Genomic DNA, 22,628 nt, shown 5'->3' on the forward strand with positions numbered 1-22,628 from the left:
GTCAGTCCTGCACAGTTCATGTTCCTCTCTCTGTCCCGTCTCCTCTCACTTCAGCCTCTCGGGGTTCTCCTTTTACCCTGCTCCCCCTGCAGGCTGAGCTGCACCACTGCAGGCTCTTTCATTAGTACCTGCGTAGCTCCAGTCACTGCATTGTGATCAGGACTGTTGAAGACAGTTTATCTCCTCCAGGGTGAGAGCTGGCTGTTTGTTGGCAGCCGTTTGGATCCCAGACACAGAGGGGGACGTATCTGCAGAGGAAGTAGAGAGGAGGAGGAGGAGGAGGAGGAGGACAGAGAAAGAGGAGGAAAGATACTTCATGTGGCATCAGTGAGGATAACATCACCACAGAGACTGGACTTTTGCTGATTGATGCTGGTTGCCGAAAGAAAGAAAGAGGAAGGCGGTGGGCAACGGGAGGGGGGGGAGATCAATGTGTGTCATGCTTTTGTTTCAGTAGCTCTGTTTGTGTGTGTGTGTGTGTGTGTGTGTGTGTGTGTGTGTGTGTCCTCTTCTGTATGTCTATGATGTCAGTGGTGGTCTCAGCCAGTTCCACTGAAGGTGGCGTTGCTGCTGATGTTTTGTCGCTGCATGCCGGCATCAGCTCTTCACAGAGCGCTGGATTGAGTGAGAGAGAGAGGTGGAGAGGAGAATGGGTGCAGGAAGGCTGACAGCCTCAACTCTTGAGTGACAACGAGGAGTTGAGAAGCGAGTGGATCTGTGGCGGTGGAGACGAGCCGCTCACAAAAAAAAAAACGCTTCTGAGAACTTTGTGCCTTGTCAGAAAGAGGAGAATCAGAGATGAGGGGATGATAGTGTGAGGCAGAGAGTGTGACAGGAGACACAGGCCCCAGGTCAAGTGTGAACCCAAGACATCACAGTCAGATCTTTGCTTCATTCTTGCCGTTTTCGAATAAACCAGTAGAAGGGAGAAGTAGGAGGACTTGAAGGCATCTTGGCTCTATTGCAGTCTACTTTTTTCCTTGTGTTGTTTTTTTAAACCGATCTTCTCACAAAGAAGTTCAGAAAGTGTCCAAGCGTAGATGTGGGGCAACTTTTATGAAGCAGCAACAATCTCGTTGCAGCTGTTTCACTCTAAATATTTAACTTCCATCTTTCAAGCATTGGTTGAATTGTTTTATGTTAGTGTCAGTGTATTTGGTAAGAAATCCTATTTCTTTGTGCAATTAAGTAATGAATCAGCATTGTGGACACCTTCTGTGACAACATAAGTGAGGCAGGTCTTGTGGAATGGCTGAAAAGAATAGTGTTTTGCCAGCGTGACAGTTTCTGCTGCGAGCAGACATGTTCTAGTTTCAGACTGAATTTTACAGCTCGTGCTGTTCCAAAAACAGTCCACGGAACCAAAACAAGCAGAAAGTCCCTCTGCATATTTGTGAGCAGTCACAAAGACGTGCTGCTTCAGAATAAAAAAAAGTATTCCTGCAGGCTGAAACTGCGCCTTTCAGGAAAAGTGAACCTATCAATGTTGTGTAGCTGTGGAGTCAGAAAAACTAAAGTGCTATACCTGTAGGATTAACAGTATCTATCTATATCTATATATATATATATATACATATGCAGTTTCATGTTGCACCAAAATCCCACGTGGAACCTCGGCCTGTTGATAAAAGCCAAATATGCCAAAGGCAAAGGAATGAATAGCGCTGCACACGAAGCTGTGACTTTGTCCACTGATGCTGTGATCCACACAAAGAGCGGAGCCACTGCAGCAGATGAAGGAATCCACCTCTGCAGGTCTGATTCTAGCAGACACTGACACATGACATCTCACTGAACAGAATTCTTAATATTCATGTGAAAGTATTTGTTAAAAACGTGTATGAATCGGAATAGTGGACAGAATTGTGTTAATAACTGTGAGGAATGAACGTTCTGCCAGAGAGATGACTCGCATGCGGTCTACTGCTGTAGAGAGAATTTGTCATAGACTTTATATAAAAGGAGACAAAGTCTCTTGTTGTGACTTGGTCCACTCATATGTCTATTTTCTTCTGACCGTAGCATCATTTACAAATTATACGCAATCTTCTATTGCAGAAGACCCGAAATTAGCGATTGAGACCCTTAAACGCTTCAGGAAAATGCTTATAGACATCATAAATCTATTGGCAAGTAGGTTCTTTTTGCACCCAGTCGCCCTCTGGTGGCTTCACTTTTCATACAGGTAGGCTATGTCCTTTTTTGAAGTAGTACACGGTCTCTACAGAGACAGGGAAAGGAAGAGAAAGACGTATAGTATTCAGTGGCACCAGGCTGCTGAACAGGGTAACAGTTGAAACCACACATCCTCATCTTCCTCCTCTTCATCGCACATCTCTGTTTACCACAGCTGTCCGACAGTTTGTGTTTGAGCCTTGTCGGACTTACTGCAGCGTGATATGACTGTAGTTGTCAGCAGCAGCGCACACGCACGCACACACACACACACACACACGCACGCACACACGCACACACTTTCTCATTCTTCCCAAGTTTGTTTACTTGCCCCCCGACGGGATGTGGTCTGCATTTGCGGTACATTTGTTTGTGTGCATGTGCTTCTTTTTTGCAAGCAGGTTTTAGTAGATGCCTTTGTGTGTGTGTGTGTGTGTGTGCGTGTTTTCCCTATGACTATATGGCCCTCTTTTTAGGGGTTTTAACGCTTTTACGACTTCTCATCATGGAGAAAGTCGCTGAAAGAAACCACAACAGATACAGACTTCTGCGAGGGCGGTGCCTTCAAAGTAGGCAAAGGACCCGTTTCCAATAAAACAGAAGAAAGGGCGGGATGAGAATGTTTTTAATTGAGAGTGGGGTGTGAGGTAAATGAGGGGAAAAAAGGATCATTTCATCATGAGGAAGTTTTTATAGGGGGAATTCCTTGGGGAAATGTCTGCCCATGTAAGATGGCGAGAAGCCTTTACTATTTACAGAAATGTTGTTTGTGGAAAAAACACGACGATGTGAGCGTTCTGTCACATATTTCACGGACAGGAAAAGCATTTTAATCTGAACTTTATTTTTGATTTTTTTCTTCCAATTTCCCCCACGCAAAAAAATGAATTCTGCTCAGTTATTCTTTACCAAGCAATACCACAAAGAGTTTCAAGCTACAGTCACTTTCCTTATATGGGTAGGGTTTCGATTTCCTTTTCCTCCCAGAATCTCATTTCAGTAGGAAGAAAGATGTCCCCGCATGGCTGTCATATGGAAATCAAATGCACCTTCCACACACTTGGGAGCACTGCAGCTCTTTAAGTTCAGGTTCAGTCTGTTCCTTAAAAAGTGGAGTGTGTGAATGGAAAGAAAACACCCTTTTCTAGGGTTGAGGGAAGTTTCTTTCCCTTTAGCTTCTTCAGTTTTTACACTTTTTGTACACACACACAAAAAAAACCCTCAATTTACAGTAAGTCTGCTGTAATGGGGCCAAATGTGATTCACATCTTCCGCGGCAGCTGTCGAGACCAGTCTGTCGTCTCGCAGACTAAGCGCTGCGTGTTGTTTGGCTCGTGGGCTCCAATGAAAGACAAAGCGGCTGATAAGAGGTTTTAGGTGACACAGTGCGTACGAGATTAGCCGCCACGCCGCTTTCCCAGTTTGACAAACACGGTTGGGAGAGTGAGCCCACCTGTTATGGGGAGATCTTCATCAGATCATCAGGTTATTACTTGAAAGGTCCGATTTAGAGTCATTGAAAGATTTTAATCTGCATTGTGGTCAAAACATTCCTTTTAGTTTTCTTTGTATTTTAAATCTGGAATTTAGTTCTTAAAACAGCTCAGAAAATAAAGTCTTGCTGTTTTCATTTCATGTCAGGATTATTGAGTGTCTTGTCTTTTACGCGTCATTATTGCTTCTGATATGGTATTTAAGTATATTAAAGTGGAACCTTTAGCAGGCATGGCCAATATAACAGTTATGTGATGCCAGCATTCAAGTGGAATTGAACTGTTACAGTAAATACAGTCTGAACACATGTGATGTAACAAGAAACATCACAAAATCAAAAATGTACTTCACATGTAATGATATGAACACCAGAAAGCACTGTTAGGCCATGTGTGTTGAAACGTAAATGGATGTCACTGCATCCGAACCAGCTTTTTGACTCGAGCAGTCTGACTTTATATTATCCGTTGCATCATATCACTCACACAAAGAACTGATAGCTGCTCATTTTCGTGCACACAGGTCATTTTTAGTGTCGGGTTATAATCTAACACATCACATCACGTCTCTGTCTCTGTCTCTCAGACACTCTCACACACATACACACACACACACACACTGACAGTGCATCTGTTCCTCTCTTTGCAGATTTACACAGACTGGGCCAATCACTACCTGGCCAAGTCTGGCTGTCCACGCCTCATCAAGGACCTGAGCCAGGACATCACCGATGGAGTCCTGCTGGCACAGATCATCCAGATCATAGGTAGGTACACACACACACACACACACACACACACACGCAGAGGACAGAACCAAATTCATGATGTGCGGATTAATTATTAGCGGTATTAAAATATTATTTAGAAACCCCCCCTCGCTCTTTGCTGTGTATTCCTTGTTGTGGTGAGTGAGAGGGAATCTGCACCTCAGTCTGATATTTGGGCCAAATCACAGCAGCTAGTCCTTGTTATGGGTGCTGGGCGGGAGCGCTGCCTGCTATGGAGATCTATGACTCTGCTGCCCTGGGGTACAGAAGTGTGAGTCTCCCAATAGAGCACAGAGAGTCTTTACTTCTTCTCTATCTGTCTTTTATTTCACCCTCCTCCGCCTCCTCTCTGGTGCCCTGCTTCTCTTTGTGCCTCCATTTTTGTCTTCAACTCATTTTTTTAGGTCTCTCGCTTTCTTTGTCTTTTACACCTCACGTCATTGATTTTTCGCTTCGGTCGCATCAGAGCAACCAAGTGACACATGACTGAGCAACAAATTACAACGACGCCGAAAGTGTGTTCGGAGTTCCACTCGAACATCGGTAATCACAGTCCAGCCTCAGTCACACTGTGGCATTGTAGGTGTTTCACAGTTCACATGTACATTCTTTGTGGTCATACATTTCCGGGCTGTGCACAGCTTGACCACATGGATCCTCACACAGCCACGGGCAGATGATGACACTCCGAGAGCCACACAGATGTGGAAAATGTAATTCAGGCTTCAGCTTTTTTCGCTTTATTGAACTCCTAAAATGATTTGGAGTTTACATTTCAAATGTGTAAGATATCCCCAGTAGAACATAAGGGTGTTAGAATTTAGTATTAGAATAAAAATGTAGGGGAAAAAAGCAGATATGTATAAATAAAAAACATGAAAATACAAAATATTCTACTAGAGAATAAAATATTGTGTAGAGTGGATCATTTAAAAAAAAAAAAAGTCTTAAAAAGTTTTGGATTTAACTTGCCTTTGGATGGATGGATGATAGATAGATAGATAGATAGATAGATAGATAGATAGATAGATAGATAGATAGATAGATAGATAGATAGATAGATAGATAGATAGATAGATAGATAGATAGATAGATATGATGGTCAATTATTCAGCTTGTTTAACATCTACATGCATATCTACATACATTTTAACCCTTGGTGTTGCACCCATGGTAAATTGCTGTGACAATAATGCACAACTCCTTATATGGACATCCTAGGGGGTGTGTGTGTTTATAGGTCACTCTTTAAATATGCTTTTTTTTTCCTCCGTCAGAAGTCCCAAAATAGACTGCTTTTCGTTTTCTTGTTCATAAAAAAAACAATTTCGCGAATTCAGTCTGATTTTAAACATTTTGAGTACTTTCTGCGCGGGTGTGTTTATATAGTTGGTGAAAATGAAAGACGTTCTCCATCAGATTGCCTAGGTTGTGCTGAAAAAAGGATATAAGTACGTTTTAACATAGAAATGGTTCGTGTTCTCAGGGTTAGGTAACTTAACAGTCACCCCTCCCCTCCTTTAGACTCACCTGTGTTGTATTCTTTTGTCTTTTGTCTTTCCTCTTCTCTTTGTATCATTCTGCATCACTGTGTAGAACATTTTTCTTTTTGGGATTTACTATCTCCTCTCCAACTCACTCAACATCTCTCCTTCTTTGCTCTCTCCCTCTCTCTCTCTCTCTCTCTCTCTCTCTCTCTCTCTCTCTGAAACTTTACCCTCCCTTCTCGCCCAAACAGACAATGAGGCCAAGCAGGCCTGTCAGTAATTCTCCAGCGGCAGCTGACGAATTAGGCAGCTTTCCTTCCCAGACCTCTCCTGCGTCGCTCTGCACCTCGGCATTACACAGCCACACATCGCTGACACATTCATGCACATGCTCGCACACAAACACACACGCACGCACGCACGCACAGACACACACACACACATACACACACGCACACCAGCGCTGATGCTTTTTGCAACAGAGGTTTCCTCGTGGATTAGTGTACCTAAACGAACGGGGGTTGGAATTTTGGATGTGAAAGTTGAGCATGTGACAACAGCAGACAATCTAACTGCATTTACTTTCTCATACAGCGAATGAGAAGGTGGAGGACATCAATGGCAGCCCGAGGAGCCAGTCACAAATGGTGAGTGTTCTATTTCCTCCATTCATTTGTAACACTCTTGTAGTGAGCGTGGTATGTTTGTAAAGGAATAATTACTTGAAGTGTGTGAGGTGCTGACTCTTACTGCCGAGCCGTGAGTAAGTTTCACTGTTGTATTTTTGTCGAGTCAACCAACGGAGACGCACTAAAATAAACCTTTAGAAATGAATGAATAATCCTTTATTACAGATCGAGATCACACTGCACTACATTATTACAGAGCTCAGGTGATGCACAGCAGTGCACGCGCTCGTAACTGTGTGCATACCGACTCCACTTCGTCTCTAAGAACGATGGTGGGCTTGCTGGTCTGTCATGTTTACTTTTTTTGCGACAGCTATAGCAACTATTCATTTGTCAGATTAGGGTTTTACACGAATAAATGCATGAAAGGTCCATAAAATAACAATTCATTGATAAATGTTTCATGGGCACTGCAGAGTCCCTTTGGGAAGACTCCCAGTTTCTCCCTCATCTTCTTAAATATTTCACACACACACACACACACACACATATGTGTATCTATAACTTACTTTTTTTCCTCTTTTCAGTTTGTATGCCCTGACCAAACAATAATGCTTTAATGCATAAAGTAGCTCCTTTGAACGTGATATCTCACACACGTTTTGGATATAATGAATATTTGCTACGATGTTTGAATGGAGGACATTATCATTATTATTTATTTATTTTTTCACACTGTTACACTGTTTTATTCACTGTTGATATTCGACCCCTGCCTTAAAGCAGCCAATGACAGCCAATTCTGATTAAAGCCACTCACAAACCAGAAGCATCTCCACTTCGCAGCAAAGCGATGACTGGTGTGACCACACTGCCACTCGAGCAAAGAGCCTTGAAAACATCAAACCCTGACATACTTGATGTACTGTCTTTTTCAATAATCTGAATTTCTGGCTGCCATGTGCCATGAGTGATGCTGGCGGTGTCGTTAATGAGACGACGGCTCATACAACTGCTGATTGTCGTCAATCTGAGATAATTACCCCTCACTTTAAGTGGAGTTGACTAAGTGTTTATGCAGTGTCGGTTTGCCCCGGCATCTGCCCTCCTTCCATTAAAAGTGACTAAAGCTGTTTGGCTGTTGTGGCGTGTTTTCATTGTAAGACACGGTGGGTGAGGAGTGTGTGATGTTGGGTATAAGTCGTTGTGACTCTTTGAGAAAACATTCATTAGAAACTGTTTTATTTATTGCAGTTAGGGGTGTCAAATTATCGCGTTAATTAATCGCAGTCATATTTAGCGCGTTATGTTTTTTTATCGCGTTAATATAATTTATATTAATAAAGGTAAAGTGATATGCCGTCTGTGTAAGAAGGAGTTTGCTTACCACCGAAGCTCAAGTTTAGCCTACCACGTCAATGCAAAGCACCCAGTCGCGAGTGCAGCCGCAGCTAACGTTAGCAACTTAGCGAGCTGTAGCAAAACTCTTCGCCAAACTAAACTGGAGACCTGATGTTTTATTTTTAATTTGTATTTTCTAATTATTTGGAGTTTGACAAAAGAACACAGCGGGAATGTAAATGGCTGCATCTGTTTGTTAAAACAACAAATGACTTCATAAAACTACTTTTTTTTTTGTTATATATCGATCTTTTGATCTGCCACAATAATGTAATAATGAATTTAAATGAAAATACCTCAAGTTGAGGGCTTTTCTAAGTAATTAGGTGCGATTAAAAAAGAGATTTATTAGACTAATTAATTACAGATCATAATTAATTAATCTCTAAAAAAAAAAATTAATCTCTTGACAGCACTAAATGCAGTATTTTGTTTTTCTTCCATATGCAACAGGTGACAGCCAGACAACAGATCTCAACGGTTGTGATGTGCAATTCACAGCTGGGTTCACACGGTCAAGTCAATTTCAGCTGTTTTGTTGTTTTGTGAGTCCAGCTGTAGTGTAAGCAGGCGGTGCACTCTCTTAGAAAAACAACATTAAAGGACCAGGAAGGGAGATAATGTAAAGGTCATGTGGACTCTAATGTCATTGTGTGGGCTCAGTGTGTCACCACCACTTCTGGGAAGATAAACATCTGCAGACGTATTTTTCTTGGCACGTAAAAGTGATTGTGGTCCCGGCCTGAAACAGCTGAGTCCAGACTGACGCACCAATTACTGGGGCGAGCTGCTGCAGCACTGCAGGCATGTGGCTCAAGATGCCAGCAACGAGTGTGTGTGTGTCTGCGTGTGTGCGCAGTTCGCTCTTTGTCTCAGTCACTTACTAAGCCCATTGATCCACCACCTGCTCAGACCACAGAGGGTCTGGCCAGCTTCAGAAAATTAAGTTTGAGGAAGCACGCTTGCTTACAGTGTGGAGGCGCGTAGGGAAAGAATCATATTACGCGCCCAAACACCCACAACATCCATTGTGTAGCCACACTGTGGCAAGGTAAATATTTAGTGGTTATAGTAACCTGGAGGAAATGTTCATATCACAGAGGGTGCGTCACAATATTTGATATATTTGTCATATTTTTTGACTTTTTAGAATGAACACAAGCACATTCTAAACAAACCCCACAATTCCACATGCTGTCAGTCACTGCTGTTGATGGAGCATGACAGTTATCAAAACTGCCCAGTCCTGGATTTACTTTTCTGACCTTGTGGCTCCATACTGGCAATTTCCTCTATCCCACGAGCATGTGCATCTATATCAATGTGGGACCTGGGTTATTTACTGACAACCTTTACTTCATCCTGAGGAAAACTGAAGAACTTTTGGCTGCATCAGGACAACATGAGCTGTGAAAGTTGGAGACCTGCCACAGGCCACGTAGCACCTGCAGCTTCAACACCTCGGCCAGAAACATCACGGTAGCAGCAGCTGTCGGTGGAGGAGCAGATGACTCTGATTTACGTCGTCTGCACTGATTCTTCCCATTGGGACTTGAAATGATGATCCTGGTGTCAGAAGCCAGTTTTTTTTTTTTTAACTGCTGGTCTGGTGAGTGGACTGAGGCCAGCTGAGCAGCTGCTAGATCCAGCACAGCACCAGCATCTGCAGCATCTGCAGCATCTGCAAACCTCCCAGCTCATCATACACACTTTTTCTCTTAACTGGCCGCCGCAATGCGATTGATCCACAAATCACTTAAAGACAATAATTTCCTGTAGAACTTATCAGACTGAAAAAACTTGGCCGATGTGTCTGTCGTGTAAAGGCCAAGAAAGCTGTGCAAGGAATTCTCACAGAACAGCCGATACAAGCTGTTGTGGCAGATCATATCAAGCTAAATTCCTGTTTTTCTCTTAACAGGAAAGTATTTTTTTAAAAGTATGAGGCTGAGAGGTCTCACCTCTGTCTGCCCCAAGGACTCATGGGAGAGCATATTTAAGAGCAGTGTGAATAACCCCCTACGTCCCACGTCATTCTCCTCTACTTCTTCTGATTTCGAAGGATCAGTCTTGTGTAAAGTACCTAAAAGAGATACTTGAGTAAACGTACAAGAATCTTACCAGAAAATGACTTTGGTGGAAGTTGAAGTTACTCTTTATAATATTACTTTACTGTAATTGAGTATCAAAGGTAATTTGTCTGATGTAAAATGTACTTTAGTCTTTAAAAATCTATTCAGTGCTAGGGCGAGTTGTCGTTCAACTGGAAGGTTGTGGGTTCAATTCCTGGCTCTGCGAGTCTATAATGTGTCCTTGAGCAAGACGCTAGAAAAACGCTATATAAATACTAGAAAAGCGCTATATAAATACAGACCATTACCAACTCTTCTTCTTCTGATTTTATTTGGTAGTAACGAGTAACTAAGATAGTTAGAGGACTAAATGTGGTGGAGTACAAGTACAAGTTGCTAGAAATGTAAATAACAAAGTAAAGTACAGATACGTGAATTTTGTACTCAAGTACAGTAACAAAGTGTTTGTACTTTGTTACATTACAACACTGGGAAGGATCAATGTGTAGAGTCTGACATTTGAACTCATTGCCGCTGCATTCTATAGTAAAAGCCTGCATTTGTAGCATACACACATGGATATAAGTACATGTTTTCTTAGACTTCAAAGTAATCGTGTGTAGTAATGTGCGGTTAACAACCTCTAAATAACAGTTTGTTGTTTCCTTTCTCAGATCCTCTAAATCCCTTGTCCTGTTGCTGTTTTCTCACAGTTTGTCTTAAAGGGGACATATTATGCAAAATCAACTTTTTAATCATTTCAATACTTATATTTGGGACTCTGGAGGCCCTACCAGTCGCCAAAGTGTGGAAAAAGAATACTCAGTCCTTTTTTCGTGGTCCCCCTTAGTGTAAGTATAGGCGATAAAACACTCGATGTTGAATTCCCTCCGCTTATGACGGCAGCATGCCGTTCACTAAAAACAAGAAAATCACTATAACAAAATGTCAGAGCTCCACTGTAGCCATATTGCACAGTAGCCTCTTGCACTAATGAAACAAAAGGTTTTTTTTTCTTCTGCTTTTCTTGAAGGCAAATGAAACATAAATAAATGCAAATTGGAAGCCTCACATTTAAGGGCCGTGTTGTTGTCTGTGGTCAGACCGATCAAAACGTCCTGGTTTGAGACGGTTTTGGTTGGATGCATTTGTATAGGAAACAGAATAATTGCTGGGAATTTTGTTTATGCACTTTGGGGGTGGGTTTCGAATACGGAGCTGTTCCCCAACCACATATTTGGTCCGAGAAGGAATCGTCAGAGACCACTGTGAAAGCCAGTGAAGATGCTGAGCATGAGGAGTGACAGAAGTGTGGCACGAGAGGCTTTCAACACTGTGTAATCTTTCCACTGTTTTTATGTGCTTTTCCTTTCACTGCTTCTCAGCTTTGTAGCGATATATAGAAGCGGAGTTATTAAAATGTACAATGCACAAATGTGATTCAGTGTCTCGAGAGCGATGTGAGGCAGCTTTGGTGGATTCAATTTGTCAGAGGAGCGGGAGTGTGACATAACCGATGTTAGCTTCAGTTTAGACTGTTTGTGATTACTTGCATGTTTACAACACATGAATTTGACTTTGCTATCATGGTGTTTTGGTTAGAAGTCATTACGACGTAAAACTCTAAACGCTTACAGTGAGTTGAGACCCACAGTTAGAGTTTGTGTGAAGCTTTAAACACCTCATTCATTTCTCGTTGTAATCCCTCCTTCACGTCAAACCTCACACTCTATGACACTCTCAGACATCTAAAGAAATTAGATCCATCCGTCTTCTACTGCCGTTATATCAGTGCGTGGACTGACTTTTAAATCAAATGAAGGAATGTTTATTTCACTTCCCTAATTTGTGCACAGATGTACGAGCGGCAGGCAACAGACAGGAAAAGAAAGCCGCTCAGCAGAAATATCAAAGCCTCACAACACACATCCTCTTCATTATACACAAAAGGCAAACCACGCAGCACTTGTCTGCAATATGGATAACGGTGTCGTTTCTCTGTCAGACTGTGCGCATGTGTGTCTGTTTGGCTTCTGACAACCTCGTCGGAGGATGTCAGGGAAAACAAACTGTTAATTGTTAATACAAAGATGCTGAAATCACTTTGGCGGAGGATTGTGTTGCAGGAGCGATTGCGATCGAACAAATAACGACTTGAAGTAGCTTTTCATTTGGGAAACTTTGAAGTTTCACAACCGTAGCGTTGAAGCTGAAGCTCTTTAGCAAGAAACTGTGTTTGATACTACACATTTAAGCTTCTGGTGAACTACTGCACCTTAGAATCCCAAACTTAACTCCAAAACCGTGAGCTTTGTGTGTTTAAATGCCTGTGCATAGTCAGTTATTGTAGACAGTTTAGTATTTTGGTCTTAGGAGCATGTCTGGAATCGGTGCGCTGCCTTTGTGGCCTAATTGAGTATAGGGTTTCTTAGAGACTATAAAAGACCACTCGTCTCATCTGGGCTCCATCTGTTGGCTGCCTGCACACGAAGCCTGACAAGAGGACAAAATAGCATGAGCCACTCAGTGGTGTCATCTTCACCAGCCTGGCGCATCATTATCATCATCCTCAGCACAGCTCGCTGTTGATCTCCACTTCTAATTAAGCATGTTTCTAATTTGACTCCCTGGCCCGGGTCCCTCAAAGGCCAAACCAACTGGCATCTGTGTGACACTATTCCTCATGTCATTGATTCTGGCTGTCAGTCCACTTGCCTATTATGAGACTCAGTTGGTCTGGAAATACACCGACAACTGGATGATAGGAGCTCTAGGCTTCTGAAACAGCCCTGATGTCATTGTGCATGCCCAGTGTTTGGCAGAGAACATAGGCTAAAGAGGGCAAAGGCAGATGGGCAACGTGGACGGCTGAAACAAAAGCTATTCAAAGTCAGAGTATAGAATTCAGTCAATCACTCTTCTTTTTTTGCAGTCTGTATGTCTTAGTGGTAAACAATTCAAGGAAATAACACAAAAACATCGATTGCCCTCAATGAAATCAGTCGTATCCTTTTTTCTTTTTTTTTGCTGCAACTGTTTCTGTCGTCTTGTTTGGGCCAAAACACATTTGCCTTGTTTTCAACACGGCATATTGTCGAAAAGCATGAAGTCCAGTGAAATTCGTGTCGAAAAGAAGTTCATGGTGAATCATGTGGGAGGTCTACAGCCAGCTCCAAGGGAGTCGAACTGTAATCCACTTTTCACTGTATGGCTGCTCAATTGCCTCAGCAGCTGTTGTAGTAAAACTCACTCCCACAATGTGTGAACATTAATCCCTTCATTCTCTGACTCTTGTGAATCCTCTTCATAGTCCTTTCCCCCCCCCCACTTTATTTATTTTGTGTTGTGGAACACAGGTTGACCTTCTGATGTGTTTAGTGCCATAAACAGAACCTTATTACAATAGAAATACTCATTATAAATGAATGGCATCGGCGGATGCTGTGCCGCCTTGTTAAACTGGCACTGTGAAGGACTGTTTACCTTTGATCAAGCTCCGGGTTTGTTTGACTGCTGAACACCGGGCTACAGCCACTCTTCATTTCTGCGAATGTCCCTTTATTAAGTGTGCATGTTGCAATTGGGGAGCAATAAGACACCAAACAATCAAGTCGTTCCACTGTTTCCCTCCGTCCATAGCTGCTGTGAACAGGGAATGTGTCCCTTTGTTTGTGTTAAACACACACATCAGAGATCAGAAACCTGCTTCTTGTTCAGTATTCTTCTTATCTTCTCCATCCTCCGTTGCTCTTCCTCCTATTACATTCACTCGTTCTATCACACCGTTACAGTAGCTTCCCATCTCCCTGCCCTCAGTGAACTCAAGCCAGCTGGAATCCTCCCTCGGCCAACCATTGCAAGCGCCATGGCCGCAAGTGATCACTGAACATCACTCTCATTCCTCACCGTCTGAACAACAAGGTCCTTGTAGTCTGCTCGACAACTAGGTTTTGTTTGTTCAAAAAGTCAAAGTTTGTGGCTTTGGTGAAGATTTCTTTTTCACACATTCTCCCATAAATGCAATAAATTCTGTACCGAGAAGTCAAAACGGAAGTCTTCAGCTCTGTTGACTGTACAGTGTTAAACAAATGCAAACTCACAAAAGGATATGAAGAATGACCTACAAGTCCACTGTCCACTGAATACATCCGTCCCACTGTAAAAGAGAGTTTGTACCTGGCTGAACAATTAATCAAATCATTACAATTTGAAATAAAGCCATTAGCAAATCACAATAAAGACCTTTTATTTCTTTGTTGCTCTTTGTTCTATGCTAATTGAAATAGACACAGTTACATGTTAGACACAAGTAAACCTGGTCTTACTTTAGTTGAGCATTCAGCGTGTCATCGATCACACCGAATAACGATTTGATTTAGATTTTTGAAAATATCATTCATTTATATTCGTGCAAAGCATTCTTATTTTTTCCACACCTGCCTAACGTATTCGCACATTACTGTATCCACTGTTATCCAAATTGTTCGGCCCTATAATATTGCTTTACATGCTCAAATGGCCAAGCTGTTGTTTGTCCTAAAGGACCACAAAGGGGTTTAGCACAGGTGAAATAGAAGAGAACCAACAACAGGTCACTGATATGACTGTTTAGTGGCACAACATGTGGGAGGAGAGGAATGTAAATGAGCTGCCAAGCCTGATTTATGACCACAGACTGACCACTGCAGCAGAGGAAACTGTATCTGACGTTTAACATCTGGGAAAAGCTGGTGTAAAATCCGCAGCACAGTTTTATTGGACACCCAGGAGAGAGCGAAAGTATGGCCATTTGATTTTATGTCACCAGGAAATCCCAGTGAGATAAAAAAAAAAAAACTAACTGCCACAAGTGGGACCCCGTCAAAATAGCAGACATAACTCTTCACATAAGTACAATATATGATACACAACAGTGAACGCCACATACTCTACACAACGTACAATAATCCACCAAACTCAAAGAAAAACAACCCTGGGTCTGTCACATCATTGTTTATGACACTACTTGTGAGTTATGTATCTGGTTCTCGATCATTCTGTTGGGTTTTTTTTTTCAACATTTAACTTGCAAAATAGGAAACGCTGTGTCAAAACGTGTGGTATACGAGCTGAGCGACTGCAGTGATTTAAAGAGGACTGCAGCGCGTTTGAAAGATGCTTATGGTAGCGCTGTGTTCAACACCATAACACAAGATCATTTTCCAGACAGTTTTACCCCCTGCTTCATTTTCCCCACTTTTAATGGCTCATAGTAGGTTCACTCAGGTATGTTACGACTGAGGCAGCTCATCATACTTTCGCGGTCCTCCTTCCGTCACAGTTAGTTTTATTGAGCTGGACCATGAGCCCACTTAACAATTCCCTGAAGTAGCCCTCACATAGACTCCCTCTTGTGCAATGGGTGCTCATTTGCAGCTTTAAAAAAAAAAAAACTGTGTCTTATTTGTTTTAATATGGGTTAGCAGGACAACACTGTTCACCGTCAGCCGCAGGGCTGTGCAGATATCTGTCACCTTGCACCATAGATAGGTCTCCAGGTTATGCAAACAGATGCCTTAAGAGTCAGCAGCTTAACCTCACTGACCTTTTGGTGGAGACGGCCTCAGACAGGTTTGACAGCCTAATGCTCTTCACAATGTCGGGGATGGTCAGTAGCAGGCCTGGTATGATGTTTTCGTGACAGACAGACACAAGTCAGACGAGTCAGGACTGGATTCCGACTCGTGTTTGCTTAAAAGGCAAAAGAAAAATTCTTGTGTTCAATCTCAGCTACTTCAATAAATGCACACGGAGATTGACTCACGGGGCATAAAGTATCAAGTTACATTATGGTCATTACCTCCACCAAGAACTGTATGACTTTGGTTGCATAGGGGTTAGGGTTAGGGATTTATATGACCGAACGGAATTTTGGTGGTGATCCATATGCAGTTGGATTCATTAGAATCTTACGACTAGAATTTTGTTGTTGCAGTGTAAGATGCAGTGGTTTTGGACAATGATACATACAAGGAACTTCATTTTCTACCTGTAATTAATGGACTGTCCATTTCAACATCTCTTTAACATTTCTTTTATTCATATATTGTTGTTTTTGTACAGAGATGAACTCTAAGTGATCCAGTTGGTCACATCTTTTTTTTTTTACTCTTTACCCTCTTTATTTCTCTCTCTCTGCTGCTCCCTCACACAGCCTCCACTCATGTGGACACACATGCAGACGCATGAAGCCATGTGGAAGCCCTCCAAGTCATTTGATGCTGTAAACATCTTAAACTCGACCACCGTATATAATTGAGACGTCCATGGATATAGGCTTGCGTTGCCATGCAGATCCTGCTTGTGACATGTGTTTATGTTCTGACTGTGCTGATGTAGTTCCTGTGAGAAACAGTTATGTCACAGGCTGTAAAAATCCTTGAAGAAAATGTTTTAATTTATGTGCAACAAGCTGGGCTTTGATGTGATAAACATCAACTCACACCAACTTGTTTTCATCTCTGAAGGCCTGGCTACTTAAACTGAATCTAATTGGGGATCCTTTTTTTTTAGTTACAGAAGAGTTCAGGGCATAATACTGAATGTGCACTTTGTTAGGCTGAGCAGGCCAAATGAATCTGCATGAATGAGGTTAAGCCTGTGGGTCAAACTCGTGATCTCTTTAAAAATGAGCAAAACAGCTCTTTCAAACATTCTACAGCCTTGAGTATCTCCCGCTATCAATCCGATACAGTCTTTTTACAAGACTACACACGTTTGTTTTGCCCTTTTGACTTGTTTATTTTAAAATAAGTCAACAATAGGGCTGCAGGGAAGAAGTGGGCTGGGGGCACTAGGACCATTTCTCCCATTGAATACACCAACTGCTTTATTGTGTTTTATCTTTATGTGTGGTTTGAAGTGCAAACATGCTAATATTGTTACTAATAAGTCATGTTTGCTCACATGTCGATATCCAATCTAGTTATATTGAGCATTAGCTCAGTCTTGACTGATACCAAGAATGGAATCAGCTCGCCCCCACTTGTTATTATAGATATACTTTTATTAATCCCCTTAGGGAAATTGTTTCTCTGCATTTGATCAGTGGGCTGCCACACTGAGTAGGGGGGCAATAGGGGTTGGGTACCTTGCTCAGGATTACCCCAGCTCTTTTGACCTGGTGGGGACTTGAACCGGCGACAAGCCAAGTTCCCTTTCCACTTGGCCACGGGCTGCCCCGTGGTTAATTATTAATATTATTGTGATTAATAACAGCATCAAACAGTTCCCCTGGTCATTGTCTGATGAGAAAAACCATTTCTCTTCTTTAGGTTTTTTGCATGATGCATAATTAGACAGGATCCTTTAACCTGCTGCCTCCCCTCTGCCTATCAGCCGATCTTCAGCTCTGCCCATTTGATCTGTTTTGAGTCCTCATCTGTCAGCCGCTGCCCTGTTTTTGAAACAGCAAGAGTGATAGGACAGGGTGAGAGAGGACCCAATGGGCTGTTACAGATGAGACCAGTGGAAGCACGAGTGTCAGGCCTCCAGTGGGAAGCGTGGCACAGACAAAGCATTGATGGAGTGAGAGACGAGCAGCGCGGTGCTTTGACATTCTGACAGTGCAGTCAAGTGCTGTAAGCTGCCACGTCCTTCAGCAGATGAAAGCAGAAGAATTTGGCGTTTCCTGCGTGTAAACATTACATTTTTCCATGCAGCTCTGCTCAGCAGCAATGATCAATAAAAGACATTTCGGCTGTAAGAAAGCATCCCAGTCATGTCGTGTGAGAAGCTCCGCCTCATTAGGTTTCCGAGTGCTGTGAAAAATTAATAGATGCAGAATAGTTTGCTTTTATCTGCTTGACATTCTGTCGCATGGAAGAAAAAAAGCAAACTTTGACACAGTGGTGTCAGTATAGCAAATCCAAATCAGTCTCACTTTTAATCAGACTTCACAGTTCCTGATTGTTGATGCAGGTTCCAATCGAGAAGATGAGATTTTAGTTCTGTTTTCATGTGGGTGTGAAAAAGATGAATAATAAGTGACAGCCTTCAGAGAATAATCACGTGAAACAACTTGGAAAAGAAAAAACTAGAAGTCAACTGAGTCGTCCCATGCGTGGCTTGAGTCATCAGCGTTTTTAAAACCTGACTTATGGATTTGCATTTTCCAGTGAATATACCATTTGGACTGAAACCCTTTAATTATTGAGCTGTTCCCATGTGCTGTGAAGCGCTAACGCCTGCTTTTCCAGCCCTGTCTTAATGGAAGTTTGTTTTCTATCCGGCAGGAAGTGGTAATTGAGGTGTTGGCCCATTTGTATTTGACAGTTGCATCTAAGGGATAACACTTTCCAATCTCAGTCATCATACATTAGTCACTCGATACTGTTAAAACATTACCGAAGACTTTTTCACAGGCATGATGTGAACACATTACGCTGCAAACATGCAGATGTAGCTGATGTCTCGTTTTGGTGACTCACCATGTCTCACTGGAGAGGAAAGAGTAAATAAATGTACTCTTATAATGTGCGTGTGCCGCATATAGAGATTAACCAGGATTAACCCTCACATAGACGCTCCTCTGAGTTAAGTCAGACAAAAAAGCTGAGTCATTTGCCACAAAGAATACCAGTGAACTGCAATTAACTTTCCATTTGAAGAGAGACAAATTTAAAGATATATAAATGGCAAAAGACAAACTGGCAACTTTATAGTCTTGCCATGTGAACCATTTGCTAGTTGAGCTGACGACATGTGCAGCTGCCTCAATGCAACCAATTATTCCCAAAACCACTGTATGTATAGTGTTTGTCTGAGAGAGTGGAATTTGTTGTTGAAAATAATGATGAAGGTAATCATCCACATGAGACCGAAACACTAATGGCGGCATATACTTCATAATGAAACCCACAATGACAGTTTCCCCTCGTTACTTTGCCACCATAAATTCCTAGGTTGCAAAATGTAAACATCCATCTTCTACCACTTTATCCTCCACAGGAGGGTTGTTTGTACCTGAATGTTGAAATGCACTTATTGTAAGTCGCTTTGGATGAAAAGTGTCTGCTAAATGACATGTAATGTTGTGGGGGAGGTGCTGTGCCAATCTCAGCTGTCATAGGGCAATAGACAGGGTCACAGACTGGACAGTTCGCCAGTCCATAGCAGGGCCACATATAGAGGCAAACAAACCATTCACTCTGTGTCCAACTTACCTAATCCCCATATTTTCTCCGGCTTCCTCCCACAGTCCGAAAACATGCAGTACGCACACACGGGGAGAACATGCAAACTCCATACAGACCAAAAAAAAACTTCTCACCCATTTATGAATGACGTCTTCAAAATTAACACACCTTTTGTACAATTACCATGGCTATTACAACGATGACATGACCCGCTGGTCCAAAAAAGTGTGCACCTTAATACGTCTGATAAGCACCTAAACAGCAGTGGATGTTTTCCAAGCTCTAAATATCCCTGTAAGCATTAACATTAAACACCTTGCATGTCTTTGCAGGCATGCTGCATGGTCACAAGCAGCAGATGGCCAACGATAAACAAGGTGATATGTTCCTACAAAGGACAAAACATAGATTACTGTGTTCCAGCCAACCTCTGTTACTGTACAAAGCCAGAATTCCCCTATAACAGATTTGTTTCCTCGTACATGTAAAATTCAAAATGTTATCCTCGTCATCTTTTACAGTCTGGTCTGTGCCTCTTAAAATATGACTACGTGTTTCCAGGGGAGTGTGGTTTTGTACGCAGCAACACCAGCCGTATAGCACGCGCTGTTCTCCGCTCAGCTGTCTGTGTTTTGTTTGAATGTGATGTGTTGATTTGCACTGTGGCTCTCTGAATGAAACATTGTTTAATTGGAAGTGATTATTTCAGAAGAAACAGCTTCCCCCCCCCCCCCCCACTCATTATTCTTCCATGCTCAGTGGCAGATTTTCTTACCGCAGCGTATGTCGCTCATGTGCCGCCCTCCTGTCACTCCTCAACATGTTGCTTCCTTTTTCCCCTGCCTCCATAAGTGCTTCATGACTGGGGTGAAGTGCTCGTCATCAAAAAATGCCCTTGCCCAAATTGCCTTTAATGGCTTATGTGGAACTGTCGGATGCCAGCCGGGATTGGAAAATTAAATCACGCCGGCTTCTCGGGAAACTGTTGCGCGACGCCACAAAGCCAAACCACCCACCAAACCAGCAGTTAAACATCACCAGAACCCTGTGGAACACTAATGGCCTGTCCGTCATCAACGCCTTCAATCATCGTTCCACATGTTTGCATCATTTTAAAGTTAAGCAAACAGCGGTTTCGTCTAAAAGCCTTCGACTTTCTGCTTGGATCGCCATTTGTAGGCTTAGAGAAAGAAGGCGGCAGTTTCATCAAAAAAAAACAAAAAAACACAGAAATCTGTCTCCAACTAGGAGATAGATTTTTTTTTTTCCGATTATATGCTTTCAGCATTTCATGTCATCATCCCACTCGCTCTTAATTAATACATTCGCAGATGCTGCGCTGCACATGTCTCTCCACATACAAACCTCCGAGAGTGTGCATGTGGTATGTTCAGAGGAGCGAGCAGCCAGGCCCACATGTGTCAGTCTGTGTGTAGCATGTGGGAAGAAAATATGGCAGCCCACATGTTAGAGGGTCTGCTGACTGCTGGCGGAAATATGTTTGGTTGCTGGGAAATGAGGAGAGGAGGTGAGTGGTGTCAGGCAGATGGTGCCAGGCTTCATATGTGACTTCAAGGTCTCTGGTAATGCAGCATGTGTTGACATTTCAGTCTTCTGGAAGTTTATGACGTGCCCTTGAGCAACATAAACAACATTTAGGATTTTATGACGCTATTGCGCTGCAGTTGATGGTTTGATGAGTCCCCCTTGTTGTGACATACTGTATGTACACTATGTCTGGAGACACATGGGCTTTGTTAGATTACCGAGCATTTAATGAGGACCACCTCTCTGTCGAGTTCCATCTTCTATGTTAGAGGTGGCACATGCAACACGGCACCCGTTCACTTACATGTACGGTGCTTTATCTTGTCTATTTTTTTAAGAAACTCAATTTAAAAAAAAGTTTGGAATCTCAATCAAAACGTTTCTGATGATTGAGCTTTTCATAACTGGAGTTAATTGTGCCCAGGAGATAGCAAACCCGTGAAATGCCTGTCATTCTCTGCCTTTCTAGGACCATTAAGGCAGTGCTGATTGTCTCTATTCTGTAAAATGCCACCGAAATACATATTATTAAACCACTGAGGACAATTGAGTTCAGCTCAATGGGAGCAAAAGACAAATCAGCAAGTATTGAAATGGGCTGTGGGCAGATACGACTCATTATCCCGGTCCTATGAAGTGTCTCTCTCATTTAAATAAAGTGATACAGGCACAGTGAAAGAACACATTAAGAGACAGGGAGACGGAGCCAGCTCAGAAAAAGTTACAGCTCATGAATCACCATTGCCCACTGGACGTCTGTCTGAGTAGCCCAGCTCACCCTTTGTGTGGCCTTGGCACACTGCGGCAAACCCGGGCGCCCCAACCTTTGACCTCATAATAAAAAAGGCCTCTTGAGTGGTGCTGGCTGCTGCCACCACCATGCTAATGAAGCCACCCATGGGCCTGAGTCAAGGAATGCAAGAATTCCCCTCATAACTGCACCCTCAGTGAGGCTTTGTGATACTGAGCACCGTCGACTGTCATAGAAGGACTCGATGGATCCACGCTCACTGACACGCACTGTGTTTACATGGAAATGTGTGTATCGACCACACATAACACATGTCCCTGGCGTTGTGTGTACATAATGTGTGTGCCCCGTGCGCGTGTGACGTGCTCCGGTCTGTGTAGGTGGCGACACACACTGCGGTCAGTATGACACACAGCCGGGGTCCCCGGGGGCGCAAGGGGGTCGAGTAATGACCACACAATGATGTGCTTTATGGGTAATAACAGTGATCATCCACATCCTCTCCCCCGAGACATTTAGACCCACTGAATGTTAACGATAGGCGCATTCTTGCAGCGTCTGTCCTTTGTGCTGACTGTCTGCCATCTTCTCCACAGATTGAAAATGTGGACGCCTGTCTCAGTTTCCTGGACGCCAGAGGAGTGAATGTACAAGGGCTCTCAGCAGAAGGTAAGAAGAACGAACAATATGCAATTCAAAGTCCGATGAAACCCTTAATTGAATCAGTGGCTCAGCAGAATCCCTCCCTGTTTAATCTCCCTTTAATTTCAAGACCTGGAAAAGGATTTAAGGTCCAGCGTCACCCAAACTCGCTGTGGGTAGTTTTCCATTTCTCAAAGTATTAACACAATTTCCAAGACATAGCATTACACTTCACTTCATCAGCCATGGCATGATATCATGGCAGGGGTGCACAGTTTCTCCATCTGCAGCGTTCGCGATGGCACTGTAGGTTATCATTAGGGCATCAAAGTGGATTATGTGAGGATAAAAACTGCAGCGAAGGATTGGCCTTCCACCCATCAGGGTGCACGTGTTATATGACAGATGACTGCTCGCCAAATTCAATGATACACTGAAATTGTCTCACAAGGCCAAGGTAAAAAAAATAAAATAAAATAGAGTA

General features: G+C 42.7%; 1 protein-coding gene across 13 annotated transcripts in view; it reads left to right on the forward strand.

Annotated features, from left to right (window-relative positions):
* nav3 (neuron navigator 3) overlaps positions 1–22,628 on the forward strand; it is a 253,383-nt gene that overhangs the window by 144,217 nt on the left and 86,538 nt on the right. For all 13 annotated transcript variants that reach the window (XM_058626189.1, XM_058626188.1, XM_058626184.1 and 10 more), the window contains 3 exons: positions 4,318–4,435; positions 6,520–6,572; positions 22,099–22,171. In XM_058626189.1, coding sequence (XP_058482172.1) covers positions 4,318–4,435; positions 6,520–6,572; positions 22,099–22,171 — 244 coding nt within the window. The remainder of the gene's footprint in view (positions 1–4,317; positions 4,436–6,519; positions 6,573–22,098; positions 22,172–22,628) is intronic.

This window comes from Solea solea, chromosome 3, assembly GCF_958295425.1.
Source record: "Solea solea chromosome 3, fSolSol10.1, whole genome shotgun sequence".
NCBI lineage: Eukaryota > Metazoa > Chordata > Actinopteri > Pleuronectiformes > Soleidae > Solea > Solea solea.